Source organism: Symphalangus syndactylus, chromosome 6, assembly GCF_028878055.3.
Source record: "Symphalangus syndactylus isolate Jambi chromosome 6, NHGRI_mSymSyn1-v2.1_pri, whole genome shotgun sequence".
Taxonomy (NCBI): Eukaryota; Metazoa; Chordata; class Mammalia; order Primates; family Hylobatidae; genus Symphalangus; species Symphalangus syndactylus.
Genome location: NC_072428.2, coordinates 13,395,291 through 13,414,278, shown reverse-complemented (window position 1 = coordinate 13,414,278; position 18,988 = coordinate 13,395,291). Strand labels below are relative to the sequence as shown.

At 36.6% G+C, this 18,988-nt stretch overlaps 1 protein-coding gene across 10 annotated transcripts in view; it reads left to right on the top strand.

The window, feature by feature from the left end:
- The window catches only part of TTC17 (tetratricopeptide repeat domain 17), a 125,935-nt gene that overhangs the window by 53,987 nt on the left and 52,960 nt on the right, over positions 1 to 18,988 (top strand). For all 10 annotated transcript variants that reach the window (XM_055281866.1, XM_055281869.1, XM_055281867.1 and 7 more), the window contains one exon: positions 2,829 to 3,015. In XM_055281866.1, coding sequence (XP_055137841.1) covers positions 2,829 to 3,015 — 187 coding nt within the window. The remainder of the gene's footprint in view (positions 1 to 2,828; positions 3,016 to 18,988) is intronic.

Sequence of the window (18,988 nt, the reverse complement as noted above, 5' to 3'; positions counted from 1 at the left end):
TTCCTTATGCAAAATATAAAGATACATTTGAAGTCTAAGTATGGGATTTAATTTTGTAGCTGGGTGTGAACTACTAAGTAATAGTTTGAATGTAATCTGAGCTGCTTAGGTTAGACTTCCTTAATCTAGAATATTTTTTATCCTCTGGCTTGGTTACAGTGAGACATTTCTGATGATCTAACAGCCCCAGTCAAAAGCAGGTAATTGGATAAATCATAAGCATTGTTTTACATAGGGATATATTGTTCAGTTTGAAAATAAAACACTCTTAGATCTTTTTAACTATTTTTAATAATAAAATAAAACATATGGTTTGCACACAAGCAAATATAAAAACACTATAGATGTATTTCAGTTAAAATGACCTTAACTGAATACTTTGGGCTGCTTATGAAAACAAAGTCTCAGCAAACAATTGGAAAATAGCATACAAAGTACACTGTTTACAGTAGCATCAAGAAAACATCAGATCTGGTGTGGTGGCTCACACCTGTGATCTCAGCACTTTGAGAGGCTTCGGAGGGAGGATCGCTTGAGCCTAGGAGCTCAGTACCAGCCTGGGCAACACAATGAGATCCACCCTCTACAAAAAAAGTCGGAAAAATTAGCCATGTGTGGTGGTATGCACCTGTACTGCTAGCTACTTGGGAGGCTGAGGTGGGAGGATCTCTTGAGCTCAGGAGTTCCAGACCAGCCTGGGCAACAGAATGAGACCTTGTCTCTAAAAAAGGAAATAAATAAAACATCAGATTTCTAAGAATAAACCTAAAGGAAGATATACAATATTTATATACTGATTACAAGATATCACTAAGAGAAAGAAGACATAAATACAGGTTGAGCATCCTAAATTCAAAAATCTGAAATCCCAAATATTCCAAAATCCAAAACTTTTTGAGCACCAACCTGACACTCAAGGGAAATGCTCATTGGAGCATTTTGGATTTTGGATTTTCAGATGTGGTATGTACAGCCAGTAAATATAATACAATATTCAAAGATGTTGAAAAATCTGAAATCCAAAACCTTTCTGGTTCCAGGCATTTTGGATAAGGGATGATCAACTTGTAAAGGGAGATATACATCATGTTCACACATTGAGAGAGTCAGTGTTGTTCAGATGTAAGATCTCTGCAAATCAATTTATAGATTCAATTCAATCTCAAACACCTAGTAATTGCATATATGTGTTTGTGTATTGATAAGTTGATTCTAAAATCTACATAGAACTGGACCTAGAATAGACAGACACACACACACACACACACACAAATGGGGGCAGGGTGATGGGGAGGAACAGGGTTGGAAGGCTTTTATTACCAGATTTTGAGATTTACTATAATTAAATGAGTATGGTATTGGTACAAAGATACTCAAACGTATCAATGGAACATAATAGGGAATTTAGAAGTAGACCACCATGAATATGGCCACTGATGTATGACAAAGGTATACCTGTAGTTCAGTGAGGAAAAAACATTTTGGTTTTTCAGTAAGTTAGTGCTAGAGTAATTGGATGATATCCTTATGGAGAAAGATAAGAACTTTGACTTCTGCCTCACACCATACACAAGATTAACTTGAAGTGGATCATGTACCAAAATAGGAAAGATAAAACAATAAAGCTTCTTCATGAAGACAGAGGAGAAAGTCTTTATGACCTTGCAGTAGGCAAAGATGTCAAAAAGCACTAACTATAAAGGAAAAAAATGATAAGCTGAACTTCATTGAAATTAAGAAATTCTGTTTATCAAAAGATACTATTCAGAGAGTAAAAAACCGTAGAGAAGATTTTTGCAATAAATATTTTCAACATAAGACTAATATATAATATAGACAGAGAGCTCCTTCAAGGCATTAAGGGCAATCTAATTCTTTTAGATAGAGTAAAGAACAGGCACTTCAGAAATGAGGATATCCAAATGGCCAATAGGCACCTGAAAAAAAAAAAAACCCTCAACATTATTACTCATCATGGAAATGCAAATGAAAACCACAGTTAGACACCACTGCAGCTCGCTAAAATAGCTAAAATTCAAAAAACTGACAACACAGAGTCTCTGAATTCTCACACTTGCTGGTAGGAGTGTAAATTTGTGCATCTATTTGGAAAACTATTTGGTTGTATCTGCTAAAACTAAATATACATCTACCTTACAACCTGTACTAAGTATATACTCAAAGAAAATGAGGACAATATGCCTATCAAGACATTTACAAGAATATTCATGGTAACTTTATTCATAGTAGACAGAAAGTAGAAATAGCCCAACTGCCAATCGGATGAACAAGCTGTGGTATATTCTTATGTTGGAACATTACACATCAACTTAAAAAACAATGAGCTACTGATGTACACAGAAGCATGAATGAATTTTAGATTGAGTGAAGGAAGCTGCAAAAGGACACATATTACATGCACTCATAGGAGAACATGCAGTTTGATTTCATTCACCTGAAGTTCAAGAACTATGATGACAGAAGTCACAACATCACAACAATGGTTACTTCTGGGGTTGGATTGCCCAAGGGAACCTCCTGGAGTACTGAAAACATTTTAGTATCTTGAGCAGTGTGGTGGTTACAGGGATATATACATGTATAGTTTATATTACATACTTTATATATTTTTTATCTTAGCAAAAAAAGTAAACACATTTACATGTATTATACAGTTTAGAATTGGCTGGTATGAATAAAATGGACAGTTAGCAATAACGTCTATGGGGTAACCTAAAAAGAGCCAAAAGCTATATACTGTAAACGTTTTGTAACTCCCAGAAAATATTAGTTCCTTAACATTTTGCCGATTTTTTTTTTCTTTTCAGCCTCTGACCTTTTTGAGCCTGGGAAATGCTTACCTTGCTCTGAAGAATATCAGTGGGGCACTTGAGGCCTTTAGACAGGCCTTGAAATTAACCACCAAATGCCCAGAGTGTGAAAACAGCCTGAAGTTGATCCGCTGTATGCAGTTTTATCCTTTTCTGTACAACATCACTTCTTCTGTCTGCAGTGGTAAGCAGCTTTTAAATGCTGACAAACTAATGAGCTCAGCCACAGTTCCTCTTCTGATCGAAAGAACACAGAAAATGATTTTCTCTATTTTACCCAGGGATTTTAGATAACCAGTATAATTCCAGATGCATAGGGAAAGATGTTAATTCCTTACTTACTATAGATGCCTTAGGGTATTAAGGCTTAATTCTTTCTTAGAACTCTGGTTAAGAAAGGCTGACTAAAATACGTGGTATATTCAACTGGGATGGATAGGCTTTGAGATTTTTTTCCTCCCTCCAAAATCTCCGGTGTTTTATAATAACTGACATTCCTAGTAAAGTACGTTTTTCCTGTCCATGAAGTCAAAGTATACAGTTTGAATTGAAGCAGTTCTTCTATATACTCAGTCACTGAAATACAGCTCCCTGTCTTTCACTGAAGGTGATTCAGACCTTTACTCTACCTTTAAAATAGTGACCCGACATTAAGTGGCATATTTTTCCCTTCTTCCACTCTGTCCCACAGCATATATATGGGCATATATGCCTGTGTATAGGTGTGTCCACCTGGGTAAAGCTAACGTCTAAAGCTGTTGCACTTTCATTAGTAGAACCTTCTTTCTAAGAATCACATGGTATTTGGTTCTCTGTTTAACCTTCACTATAAGAAAAAATAAAATCATGAATTTTAACTCTCTGCCTTGAATTGGGATGGGTACAGTTTACATACGTGTGGATCCTCAGTATCTAGCCATTGTAGAGTGCACAGTGGGTGCTTTGTTAATATTCAAATTAGATTGTATTTAATCAGATGGATATTAGTTCAGCTCCTTCACTTTTGATATTTAAAAACAAAGAAAATCCTGACATCCACTTATTTATGTGACTTGTCTAAAAAACATCACTAATTATTGGTAGATTTGGGACCAGAAAGTGGTTTTGTTGATTCACTATATCAGACTGCCTTACAATTTTAATAGAATGACCGACAGTAAGTAGTGCTTGCCTTTTAAATATCATAGCACAATTATTTACTGAAGAAACCAAGAATCTCCCAGCAATATACCTCCGTAGCTCAGTTGTGGATCAGTGTTGAGCACAATCTGAATTAAAGTTCTTTTATGAATGCCAAAGGCCCAAAACAGTATAGCAAGGCAATAGAGTGGAGTGGCTAGCACTAGAATCTTACAGATTCATGTTTGAGCTACAGTTCTACCATTACTTTCTTTTTTATTTTTAAATTTTTTATATTTATGGATACATAATAGTTGCATTGTTCTTACCATATAGTAGATACTGGCTAAAAGTAAGCCATTAGAAATTCATAGTGAATACAAGGTGTTCAGAACTTTAAAGGTGCAAATTGTGAATTTTTATCTTCTTAATCCTGGAAGATATGCTGTGGTCTTTTTTTGTTTGTTTTTTTTTCATTATACTGCATCTTCTTGCAACACTGTGGTCTTTTAAGTGTTGTGGGTTACCTAAGAACAGGCTTATAAAAAGGATTTTACTTTTTCAATGAGCTTTTTATATTAATAGAATCTCTTTTCTTGATTTACTATCATCTCCCTCAACTCTGTTGAAATTTATTTCTGTTTTTGAGAAGCATTTTGTCACTGTATACATGTAGTGACCCTTTTCTAAAAAGTCTTCTCCTTAGCATTAATTTCACATGTTTTTATTTAGTATTTCAGTTTCTTGAAATGTATTCTTAGTTCATGTCACTCATGTCAAAAGAAGGAATACAGTTGTCTTGAACTTTTTCCCCAGAATGTAACCTCAATTGGTCCAGGAAACTAGTAACTTGGAACAGATCTTTCTCAGAGTTGTGGTATCTGATAGTCCAGAGAATTCAAAGAATATTATTGTGTCCAATATAATAACAATAAAAGAAAATAATTTGACATGGAAACACAATTTTTTTTAATAATAGTTCTTTCAGAGGGAGCTCATCAATAAAAAATATTTAGCGCCTTTTACATTGTAATTAATGAATTTACTAAATTTAGTTAGAATGTCTGCTCAAACTCACTAAGGCCACCAGAAGTTACTTAATCCTGGAATATATTCTGTGGTCTTCTTGTTTTAAAAATTCTACTGCATCTTCTCAGAATGCTGTGATCTTTCAAATGTCATAGTTTACCTAAGAACAGCTGATAGTCTATTACTGCTGGTAGACTTAAAATCATTCTGATATGAATTAGAAAAGAATCCAACATTTGCTAACACCTAAATAAATACTGTTACTTCCTAATGGATGTGTATGCTGTAGCATTTTCTAGGTTTAAAAGTTCATTAGTAGTAGTGAAACAATTTCAATACTGTGTTTTTCTTTGACAATGATTTTGAGTTACTTATTTTCAGAGTAATCCCATTCATTCATAGTTACTTTGCTGAGTTGTAGCTTTGAAAAGCTAAAACTTGAAAGAAGCCAAACACCTTTATAGAAACCAGGAACTTATGTTTGAAATCTAAACAGTTGCATCTATTCCAGTTATCTCTGAGCTTTGCTAAATAATTGATTAAAAAAAAAGAAAAAAACCTCTGAAGGATGATTAGGATTTCTTTACCTTTAGTGAAATCATGATTCTGTTTGCTGTTTCCTTTTTCGTGTTTGCAATATTGAAGTAAGTTTTATAAGTTATCTTGTCTGACATCTGTTTTAAGTATTTATTATGACAATACAGAGGTTTCAAGAGAGTGACATGGCTTGTGATTCTTTTTCCATGTAATAGTCACGGAATTTATGAAATTGTTGGCCAGGTCACAAGATTCATGATAATTGTTGGCCGGGCATGGTGGCTCATGCCTGTAATCCCAGCACTTTGGGAGGCCAAGGTGAGTGGATCACCTGAGGTCAGGAGTTCAAGACTAGCCTGGCCAACATGGTAAAACCCCGTCTCTACTAAAAATACAAAAATTAGCCAGGTGTGATAGCGGGCGCCTGTAATCCCAGCTACTCGGGAGGCTGAGGCAGCAGAATCAGCCTTGAAGTTCAGGCTTGAACCCAGGAGGCAGAGGTTGCAGTGAGCTGAGATTGTGCCACTGCATGATCCAGCCCGAGTGACAGAGTGAGACTCCATCTCAAAAAAGAAAAATAAATAATTATTTTTACAGCAACTATAATATAGTAGAATGTCTTAAATAGTATGACCTGGTGGTAAAAGGATGGGCAGTTTAACATTAGCAAGTATTTTGTTGTTTTTCATATATAATCATGGAATTTTTAATGCAGAATTTTAGTTTGTGTTTCTTGGAATGCCTATGCAGGTAATGTATTCTATTACTTTTAAATACCGTTTTGTTCAACTTAAAAATATACAATCACTATGCTAAATGAATTTTTTTGTACTTATAAAGACTTTATAGCTAAAACTGTATTGATTAATGAAGTGTTATTTATCTGATAATGTTTTCAAACTTTTATTAACCTAGAAATCAATGTATTGGCTGCCATTTGTTAGATGCATGTGTTCTTATAGCAGCTGTTCATCATCATCATCATCTCTCCCTCTTTTGAATAAAATTTCATAAATCCTGGTCTTTTATATGTAGTTTTATATCACTACCGTTTCAAGGATGCTGTGAAGGAGAACTTAATAGATTGATTTTTTTTACTTGCCCACTCTTGAATTGACTGTAAAAGTTAGTGCTTTCAGTTTCGATTAAACATCTTGTTTGGGCAGTTTTAAAATACCTGCTGTTTTCCACATTTATAGGCTTGTCATTTTACAGTTTTGTTTAACTTAAGCAGAACTGAATTGGTTACTGTAGCAAACTCATTCTTCATAACAGCTTCGTCCTTTTAAAATTAAAATAGAATCTGTTAAATAAACTTATAATGCTTTTGAATATAAGCAAAGTCTATGAAGTGCTCAACACTTTAAAAAAACAGCCTTTTTTTATTGGAAAAAATAAAAGTGTCACAGAATGAAACTTTATGGAACAGTAAAGGTTATCTTCTCTAAAAAATGGAAAATAACTTTTAATAACTATGAGCAAAATGATTAAATATTGGATCTGTAGAAAAGTCCAGAAATACATTGATGTGGCATTACAACATGATAGTGGATTTTCCAAGCATTTATTACCGTAAAATATTTTTGAAATACTAATCTGCAAATTAAAAATTACATCTAGCAAAGATATTTTCTACTACTAATCTAGACTATCTTATATCTTTGATACATTTTATTTTATTTTATTTTTAATGGTCTATATTTATTATTTTTCTTATATTAGCATAAAACCAATAGGTTCTATTTATTAGACTTTTATGCCACAAACAGCAACATTGCTGTTTACCGCATATAATTAAGCATTAAACCCAAGATTTCTGAGCTCTGGTCATTTCTTAATTAATTGAGGCACATGCCTACTTAAAAAAATTGGCCCAGATCCTTAAAAGTATGAATAAATATTATGCAGAAGAACTCAGACTTTAATGTTTAGGTGTTCCTATAATTGTGTGCAAGTTTCTCTCTCTAATACATGTTTGATAGCTTTTGTCTCTGGAGAAAAAAGTAGAATTGTCAAATCATATACATGAGATTTAATATCTATTCCAATGTGCAGATGGGTTATCTTGTCTTCTCTTCACAGTGTTTCTGTATTTATAGCATCTATTTATGTAAATCATATCTCCTTTTATAACTGGTTTCATTTCCTGTAGTTTTAGTCTGTGCTCTTCAACCTAAATTTTTGTAGATTTATAACTCGCAGCTTAAAGCAATTTTACAGAGTTCAGATGTTGAAGAAAAAGAAATCCTGCGCTTTGCTGCCCTCCAGTGGATTATCCAGCATATATACTGCCTGCAATGAAGCGTCTTTGCTTTGTCACATCCTTTTACATTCTTTTATAAGAATTAGTGAAGGTATCTGCTTTTTAAAAAAAGATATTCTTATAGACCCAGTTTTAATAGCACTTTTTTTAGAGGCAGGGTCTCACTGTGTTGCCCAGGCTGGAGTGCAGTGGCTATTCACAGGCTCTATCATAGCATACCACAGCTTCTAACTCCTGGCTCGGGCAATCCTCCCATCTCAGCCTCCCAAACAGCTGAGACTACAGGTGCGTATCACTGCACCTGACTCTTACAGCATTTTAAATATGCTACTAGTTAGGTCACCTCCATTTATTTCTGTAAAAAGAATTAAAACTGGTTGATGTATTGCAGATTTTAAAATCCTGAGATGCAGGTATATACTGCAACAAAACCAAATGTACTTCTGTGTATGTAATATGTCTAAATCTGTATATTTCTTTACTTAAAAGAGCTGTAGTTATTTGGTTAACAAACAGTTTTTTAACATGTATCTTTAACATGTATTTAACATGTGATAGAGGAGAGAATAGGAAAAAGAATTTTTGTATTTATGAACCTACAAGCAAAGATTGTGATTTACTCAAATTACAGTCAGTCATTGGCGGAGCTGAAACTAAAATGTGAGTCCTCTGTCTTCCAGGGCCAGTGTGGTTCCTATGCATTTCAGCCAGTCATAAATTATTCCACTGCCATGATTGAAAGATTGAAAGAATTCATATTTGTAGATTCCTGGGACATTTTATAAAAGTGGTATAATCACTACACTTTTTATGTCATCCCTCAAAAGAGATGCATTTCTACATAAAACATGGATGTAAACTAGATTATGGGGGGCAGTCATAATGAACCCCAAGAGCATACCTAAAATGGTCTCTCAGTTTAACATATCACCCTGATCGTTTCTGAATCTTGCATCATTAGATTGCCACATAGCCTTCTATTTTACATGAAAGGTCTTATGGCTGTACTTTTGTAGTATTAGCTTAGTAGACAGTATTTTTCTTTTGGGATTTCCAGCATTTCGCTTTTTTGAACAAAAGGGATACTTTTGGTTTTCATAAGAACTTACAGACAGTATTATCAGACTCTGATGACCAATGGTTTTATACTTCAGCCTCTGAAAGACATTATATATAAATATTTGTTGGTTTTTAATGTGAATGTTTTGTCCTGCATGCCAAAAAAAAAGTTTTATTTTATTTTATTTATTTATTTTTATTTATTTATTTTTTTTTTTTGAGACGGAGTCTCGCTCTGTCACCCAGGCTGGAGTGCAGTGGCGCGATCTCGGCTCACTGCAAGCTCCGCCTACCGGGTTCACGCCATTCTCCTGCCTCAGCCTCTCCGAGTAGCTGGGACTACAGGCGCCCGCCTCCACGCCCGGCTAATTTTTTTGTATTTTTAGTAGAGACGGGGTTTCACCGTGGTCTCGATCTCCTGACCTCGCGATCCGCCCGCCTCGGCCTCCCAAAGTGCTGGGATTACAAGCGTGAGCCACCGCGCCCAGCCAAAAATGTTTTATTTTAAAGAATGAGCCTATTAGCCCTTGCCTGAGATCTTTTCACAGCTATTCATCCAGTCATTATAGGTTGTTAGCCTGGCCAAATAATATTTAAGAAATATGAAATTCGATAGAGGATATAATCTTCTAAAGCAACAATTTGTTTTCTTTCAACCAAAGAAAACTGGGTGTGGTTTATTCTTCATTCATTCATTCATTCATTCAATGAACACTTACCTACTATATGCCAGTCACTATTCTAGGAATTGGAAACCAAACAGAAAATACCTCCAGCTCTTACAGAGCTACATTCTAGTAGAGGGAAGCAGAGAGTAGATAATAAACATAATAAATCATTTAATTAGAAAGTGAGTGTTCAGGGAGTTGGGGTCATTAAGGGAGGCCCCACTGAGAAAGTGACATTTGAACATAGACTTGAGGGAGGATAGAGGTTCTAAGCCATGCAGACATAGAGCATAAAAGCATTTCAAGCAGAATAGCATTGCAAATGTTCATGTTAGGAATAGCAAGGAGGGCTTTCCATCTGTGGTGGAGATGTAGGAGATGAAAGCAGAGATAAATATGGTGGAGGATAGAGCCACTTTTTTGATGCCTTGCAGACCATTCTAATAATTTGGGCTTTTCTTCTAAGAGAAAGATGTATGACTAGGAACTGGGCGGCACAGCAGGAGATGAGTGGTGGGCCAGTAAGCAAAGCTTCACCTGCATTTATAGCCAGTCCCCATCACTCGCATTACTGCCTGAGCTCTGCCTTCTGTCAGATCAGTGGTGGCATTAGATTCTCATAGGAGCATGAACCTATTGTAAACTATGCATGCGCAGGATCTAGGTTACACGATCCTTATGAGAATCTAAAGCCTGATGATCTGTCACTGTCTCCCATCACACCCAGATGGGACCATTTAGTTGCAGGAAAACAAGCTCAGGGCTCCCACTGACTCTACATTGTGGTGAGTTGTATAATAATTTCATCATATATTATAATGTAATAACAAAGTGCACAAAACATGTAATGTGCTTGAATTATCCCAAAACCCCATCCCCACCCACCCCCCAGTCTTTGGAAAAATTGTCTTCTACGAAAGCAGCCCCTGGTGACAAAAAGGTTGGGGACTGCTGACTTAGAAGATTTTGAACACAAGAGTGAAATGAACTGATTTACATCTTAATGTAATTCCTCTGGTTGCTCTGTTGAGAATAGACTAGTGGGATAAGAGCAGAAGCATGAAGACATGTTAGGATGCTGTTGCAAAAATATCAGTGAGAGATGATATCGGCCTGTACCACTGGGGTGGACAGGGAGAAAGTGAGAAATGATCCTATTTGGAATATATTTTGAAGGTAGAACCAACAAGGCACTCCTAGAAAGGGATATGGGAAATGAAAGAAAGAGAGGTCAAGGGTGACTCTTCAATTTGGAACCTGAGCAATCAGGTAAATAGTGGTGCTATTTAATGAGATATTCAGGTCTGAGAAAGGAGCAGATCTGGGGAGAACAACAAGTTTGGTTTTGGACATGTTAAATTTGAGTTGCCTATTAAGTGTTCAAGTAGAGATGTTGAATAGGTAGTTGGATACATGAGTGTTACAATGATGGGGAAGAGACCAGGCTAGAGATAATAATTTATGGGTCATGGACATATGCATTTTTTAAGTCATTAGCTTGGATGAAATTACCTCAATAATTACTATAAAAAGGAAAATGGGTCAAAAATCAGTTTCTAGGGTATTCTAGCCACCATTTAGAGGTCAGGAATTAAAAGAGCAGTAAAGGAGTAGCCAGTAAGCTAGTAGAAAAACCATTCAAGTATTTTATCCCACAAGCCAAGTGAAGAAAATGTTTTATGGGGTTATCAAGCATATCATTCTTATTGTAGCAGCATGCTATATCCTGAGAGATTGAGCTGGATGTGGGCAGAGAATGAAACACTGGATTTAGTAACATGGAGATTGTTGGTAATCTTGTAAAAGCTTGTGTGAAATCGGTTTTGAAGGAGGCAAGCAACTCTCAAGTTTTGCTATAGTGAAGAGCAGGAAAATGGGATATAGCTGGAGGGGCCTGTGGGGTTGAAGGTTATTTGTTTTTGTTCTAAAAATAGAAAGCAGCATGTTTCAATAGGAATGATCCAGCAAAGTGGGAAATATTGAAGATGCAGCAAAGGGCTAACTGTAGAAGCAGAATTCTTGAGTAGACAGGAGGGGATGAAATCTAAGGCACAAATGTAAGAGTGGTCCTTAGGAACAAGGATGATATATAAGTAAAGTTGTAGGTATGTTGAAAGATTTGATGGTGGGACTTCTAATTGCTTCTCAGCAACATATGAGGTGACTGGTCAGATGAGAATGAAGAGGTACAGAGAATGTTGGAGATTTGATGAGAGAGGAAAGGCTGAAAACAGTTGTCTCAGAATGCGAATTAACTAGAGAGGTTTCTAACTTTGGTAACTGGATAGATGTCAATGTTAAGAATGGGAATACAGAGGAGAAATCATCTATGCATTGATGTGCTGGGAATAGCAAGTTCCATGTTCATTTGGAGATGCCTCTGATTCCCTCAGAATGTGCAGGATGTGAAGAAAATGTCAAGAATGGAATCTTAGAAAATGGTAACATTTAAGGAACAGAGTCAGTGAAAGAGTGAGTAAATAGAGGCACTGGAAGAGCAGGGTCATGAAGTTTAGAAGAACAGAGAGTTTGAGAAGGACAAAGAGGATAATAGTAGTGTGTCCTGTATTGGTTCATTTGCAAGCTTTTAGTTGATATTTTAATTTTAATATTTATGGTTTATTTTGATGGGCATTAGAAAAAATAACTGGTACATAAAACCTGTGATTTATGAAAAATGGTAATAATTTTCCCTTTTAACCTAAATTAGTGTAAGATTAAACTTTAAATTCATTAAAGAAAAACATTATGTAAGTAATGATACTGCTAGCTATGGAAAAATCATGATAGTAATTGGTAAATGAATCAACTGTGGGAAGCTCTGGGTTTAACAGTTTAGAAATCATTGGTGACTTCATTTTATCAAAAGCATTTTCTATAAAATGGGGAAATACATACACTAAAACAACATTAATAAATTTTAGAATAATGGAAGTATTAAAGTGAGCTCTCTATATAATTGAATTACTTTTAGAGCTATTAGATATAGTTTCTAAAATACAGCTCATATTTTATCCTGTTACTTAGTGACTAAAATAACTTTAAAGCAAATAGGAGATGAAACCAATAATCATTCTTTTTTCTTTCTTCTTTTTTTTTTTTTCTGAGGCAGAGTCTCGCTCGCTCTTGTCGCCCAGGCCAGAGTGCAGTGGCTCTATCTCGGCTCACTGCAACCTCCGCCTCCCTGGTTCAAGCAATTATCTTGTCTCAGCCACCCCAGTAGCTGGAAATACAGGCACCCACCACCATGCCTAGCTAATTTTTTGCATTTTTAGTAGAGACGGGGTTTCGCTGTGCTGGCCAGACTGGTCTCAAACTCCTGACCTCAGGTGATCCACCCACCTCAGCCTTCCAAAGTGCTGGGATTATAGGTGTGAGCCACCGCACCCGGCCAAGAATCATTCTTTAAAGAACATGTAATAATAATAGAACACAAATGAGAAAAGCTTTCTTTAAAAACTTCATTTGTTAGAAACATGAAAAGGTGGCTGGGCATGGTGGCTTCACGCCTGTAACCCCAGCACTTTGGGAGGCCGAGGCAGGTGGATCCCCTGAGGTCAGGAATTCAAGACCAGCCTGGCCAATATGGCGAAACCCCATATCCACTAAAAATACAAAAATCAGCTGGGTGTGGTGGTGCATGCCTGTAATCCCAGCTACTGGGAAGGCTGAGGCAGGAGAATTGCTTGAACCTGGGAGGTGGAGGTTGCAGTGAGCTGAGATTGCATCATTGTACTCCAGCCTGGGCAACAGAGACTCCGTCTAAAAAGAAAAAGAAACATGAAAAGTTAATTGTGTGTTTTTAATAAAATAGTAGAAAACCTTGATGGGCAATTGAAGAAATAGGGCATTTCTCAGAAGGATAGTCTAAGCCCTATAAGCAAGAGGGGGAAGATAAGCAAGAGGGGGTCTGTTTTATATAGTTCCCCCTAGTCATTTAACAAGGTATTTTTAATACGGTTTGTTGCTGCAGTTGTATTTCATTATCCTTACAGGAACGGAAGGGGGCTGACTTCTTGTTATATACACTTGTGTGTAGTGAGTTAGGCAAGTTCATTGGATGTTGTCTAAATCTTGAGTTTTCATTCATCATTCTAGTATGTAATGTTAAGTTTTGCCATCTTAGATAGCAAGCATTTATACAACTCTTCTCCATTCAGAAAGATGATTCTAGCTGGGCTTGGTGGTGTGCACGGTAGTCCCAGCTACTTAGAAAGCTGAGGTGGGAGGATCACTGGAGACCAGGACTACAAAGCTAGGGTGCACACTGATCACACCACTGCCCTCCAACCTGGGAAACATGATGGGACACCTGTCTCTTGAAAAAAATAAAAAAAATTAATTGGCAAAATACACACACAACCTATTCTACTTTGGTAGAGTGGGCTCTTTTTAAATTTTAAGTGATTTGTGCCTCAGAAAATTATGTTTGCTTTGAGACAGTTGAAATGAGTTCCTAGTTTTAGACTATTTTTTTTAAAACAGCACCAACTACGTAAACCCCTTTTCAAATTTAATCATTGGATGATCTCTACTGAGTTCCATGGCCTGATGGATATAAAGCAGCGAGTCCGATAATCATTAGAAAAGAGCATTCGTGAAATTTTAAAACACATAAGACTGAGGATGTCTGCCATATATATGTATACATGTGTATGCTGTTTGGGTTTTTCTCCTTTTTCCTTTCATTGTTAGTATTTATTACTAGTGGTTGAATTTATTTCATACGGAGCCACTCTTTGGCCAGGAAAATCTCAGTAATCTGTTACTAACCAGCAAAGTATATTTGATTATTATCTCAAAGATGCAGGAGAAATTTAAATCACATTTCACAGATATTGAAAAGACCATAGCTTTGGATTTGTCTTCCCACTGAGTTGCCTTTTATAGGAACAAACCTAAATTTGTCATTCAAATTTTGCCATCCTTTAAACCTCTTTAGCTCTCAGGCTTTGTTAATGACCCAGTCAGGTCACAAATATACAGTGAGATGATTACAGAAAATAATAAGCACAATTTGCCTAAGTACATTTCAGGAAAAAGAGCTAGAGGTCCATGGCAGCTGAGCGGGTACTGCTGTCAAGCAAGTTTCCTGATTCCTGCTGCACCTTTGTAATAATAAAGCCCTATTTTGCTTGATGATGAGAAATACAGCTAGAGAAAAACCTAATATGAACAAATTAATAATCAGTTCACCACCCTTCTCACAGTCCACTGGCTAAAAGCTGTAAGTGTTGAAAGTTGGGAGAGACTGAGAAAGATCCTGGAAACCATGTTATTACCTGCAAAGTGGCCACTGAGGTGAGTGCCCCAGGTGACTTTCATTTGGTGGCATAAAGCAAGAGGAAACAATATGTAACAAAATACATGATATCATCATGTGCTTTTCACTTTCCCCTTGATCATGCATTGGCCATATTTACTTACGTGTAAGTAGATATGTTCAAATTAAAGTGCCTATCTTAATTCCATACCCTTGAGGCAGGGTCTGCAATCAGGGAATTAGGAAACTTTATTACTGAGATCCATCCACAAGTCTCTGCTCATAACATTGTTTGATAGACGGACTTCAGTGGGATTTTTAAAACTTTGGTTTGAGTATCATACTTGCTACCTCTGCCAATGCAAAGGACATTTCCTAGTGCTTGATCTTTTTCCTTCTGTCTAGGACCTTTGAGGTATTACTAGACTCAAATCTTGATCAATTATGGAATAACTAGGATCTTGAGTTCTCATTTGAAGATACTGTCCTTGTAATTCACTTAATTTGAGGAGAAAAAAAGACAAAATGGCCTTTGTAACTTCATTAGCCTCAGCCTTGCTCTGTATCCTTGCTCTAGGGAAAAAAGACAAGCCTGATAAGCCCCAAAAGAGCTGGGCATAATTAAGGATTGCTTTCTGCTCTCAAGGAGCTGGGAGAGTCTTGTTAGAGAGTTGTGTAATGTACGAGGTCTGTTGGTTTAAATATCATATTTACTACCTATACCAATGGTAAGTGTAAATATCATACTTACTACCTAAACCAAGTCTAGTTTGCTAGTAAGTTTTAAATACCAATACCATATTTAAAACTTTGGTTTAAATATCATACTTACTACCTATACCAATGCAAAGGACATTTGGTTGGCCTAAATATCATACTTACTACGTAAACCAAGTCTGTTGTTTTTCCTACTCGATCACTTTCCTCTGTGTCAGCAGGTGACCACTTGTAGCAGGAAAAAGGAGAGGCAGATGGTAAACACTAACGATTGTGGGTAGCTAGGAAATCTAAGCCCCGTCTGACTGTTTGTATGCTTGTTCTAAGTTTAAGAATTGAGTGAAGCAGGCTCACTGTAAGAGTGTGTGATTGAATCAGAAAGATATGTTGTATTTTAAGGTCACTGACTATAAGAACTTTATAACATCTGCCTTTTGCAGAATCCATGGAAATTGTACCAAATCTTGGTACCAAATGATGATGCTATTGCGGGTAGTTAATTTTCTTGACTACATACATCTTGCTTTGCTGGTTTGATGAGTTAGCGCTCATTGCTTTCTGCACCTCTATCCCATAACTCTCCAGCTCTTTCCCACAACACATACACATAAAAGTGCCAATTTTACCCATCTTTCAAGACCCACTTCCACCATATGCCTTACTTGGTCTCCTAATTATAAGTAATGTGTAATCAGACAATTTAACTGTGCCTCTCCTTTGGCTCCTGTGACTTGCCATGATAGTTATCTGTGTACATCACACAACTCTAATAAGACTCTCCCAGCCCCTTGAGTACAGAAACCAATCCTTTTTTCATCTGCATACCCAAGCTCACCAAGCATTCCATACCCTCCCCACAACATTTAGCACATTGAATATTCTTTAATGGCAAAGTAGCTGATGATATTTCAATTCTGAACTACTCAGATAACTAAGTATTAAATGTAATAACGAGTAATTAACTTGTATCCACCCAAAGGTTGCCCAGAGTGCTTTCTAGGAAACCCCCCTCAATATACATAAGTAGATACAAATCTCCTTTTAAGGTCTACAGTTCCCACTGTAAGAGGGAGAAGAAAAATGGAATTGTATTGTCTTACTGGTCCACTAGGAGCTAACACATCTAACAAGTGGCCTGTATTGCCCCACCTTCAGTCCCTCCTGTTTTTAATGAAAGTTATAAACTAATGTCTCTCTTGACCCTCATTGAAAACTAACACCTATGGGTCGGTCTCAGGAAGTCTGTTGAATTTGTTTCCCCAGTATTCTTGCTTAAAGAAAAGTTCCCTAGGCTGAAGTAGGCCAGAGATTTAAATTAAAAAAAAAAAAAAAGCTATGTCAGTTAATTTTCTCTTTCAATATAATTTCTGCATGGAAAAGTCTCATAGTAAACTTACAATGAATTTTAAATTTGCTTTAGATATGTAATCTGATCATTTACCTTTCTAGAAGCACTTATAACTGCTGAAAGCCTTGATTCTTCATTAAAATAGTTTCTAACACAGCCTACATGTCATGGTATCTGTGTCCCAACTGGTGCTGACTTTGCTTCCTGTGCTTTAGTCATTTAAGAGAAGGCCACATGGCAAGACCAAGAGGCCAGATTTATAGCCAGTTCTCCTTTCTCTACTCTAAAAGGCGGCAGGGCATATGGGATGCAGGGGCATATAGGTCTGCAGAAACCAATTCAGCTCTAAATTCTTGGGCAAAACAAGTTCCAGGTGTGACCATGTGTGACCAGAATATTTCCCAGGACAGAATTCAACTCCAGAATATGTAGTAAAAGGGCAACACACACACACATGTTCATATTTGGGAATCACATACTTTTTTTTTTTTTCCCTGTAAACTCTTCTGACTTAATCACCTCACCAGGAGAGAGTGCTGATTTCGAGTCTTTACTATGGTCTGTTTTCTCTTTGCCATTGTACTTTTGAGGTCAGTCAGTACATAACCATTGTTTTAAAACCTTCTGCAAAGAATTTCATCCAGCAGTAATTCCTGAATGAGAACAGGTCTAAGGAGCCATTATTTCTGTTCAAATAATTTCTTTTTTCTTTCTCAAATAGAGGATAGAACAGGGCAGAGGATGTGAGGCATCTTCATTTGTCTCTCAGGTACAGTCATCAGCAACCTAGGTTTCACCCAGATTCAAGTTCTGTATGCTTATATTAGCAGAGGTTTCATTAACGATGTTTCCCAAGAATCCTCTGACAATAGGACAGTAGTTTGTCTCTCCATTTCAGAGTAAAAAATCCTAGACACAGAGATGTAAATTGATTTGCCCAAGTTTGTACGGTAAGGCTGCAGCTGAGGCAGGATTTGAATTTATACCATGAAAGTGTTCCTCTTGGTAAAAGATCTGTTAGTTAGACTCTGTTACAACCTCTGGAGGTGAAAATCATAAAGGTGTCTATTCCCAGTAAGGTCTCCTTTTTCCTCAGCTATACCTATTACTCTGTGTGGTGCCAGAGTCCCACATGTCACCTGTAGTAAAAGCTTCCTGGTAATATTTTTAAGTAATTTTGTATAACAGTGGTGAGCAACTGAAAGATATATTTTTGTTCACTTCATGGTATTTTACTACCTCTTCTAAAAGACAGATTATATTTTACTAGAGATAAATATGAAATAGTGTTATTAGGTAGCTTAAATTATAATAAAAGGAAACAGTCACCATGTGTTTCTAAGCTACCTATTTCCAAAAGAAATCATTTTTATAACTGCATAATTTTGAGTGCAATTGGGTAGAAAGGTAAGGAGAAAATACTATAGAAAAAGTCACTCATATCTGTTAAAAGGATGATGTTGTCTGTATTTTCCACCTAGGTACTTTAATTGAATGTATCAGAATGCTTCCTGTAGGGTAACCTTTCTGAAGGGCAGAAGAAAGGAGACTGTAGAGTATAATATAAGCCTGCTTGCAGGGATGGTAGGAAAAGCGTTAGAATATTCCACTGTTTCACAAAGACTACTTTTCTAACATCTTTGCCCTAAATTTTGAATTATAGCTCGTATTACAAATCAATTTATTATTTATGTCTTAGAAATTAGTTTTATAATAAATTACATAGGAATATAACTTATATTTACTGTATGAAAACAAAAAGTTTGGGGAAGGACTGAAGCAAGATTAACAAACTAGAGGGGGCTGGGCACAGTGGCTCATACCTATAATCCCAGCACTTTGGGAGGCCAAAGAGGGCAGATTGCTTGAGCTCAACAGTTTGAGACCAGCCTGGGCAACATGCTGAAACGCTGTCTCTACAAAAATTAGAAAAATTAGCCAGGTGTGGTAGCGTGCACCTGTAGTCCCAGCTACTCTAGAGGCTGAGGTGGGAGGATGGCTTGAGCCTGGAAGACGGAGGTTGCAGTGAGCCCACATCATGCCACTGCACTCCAGCCTCGGTGACAGAGCAATTCTGCCTGAAAACAAACAAACAAAAAAAAACTAGAGGGAGGGAGTTGTTGAACAGCAAAGAGTTAAAAGACTATAGGTAAC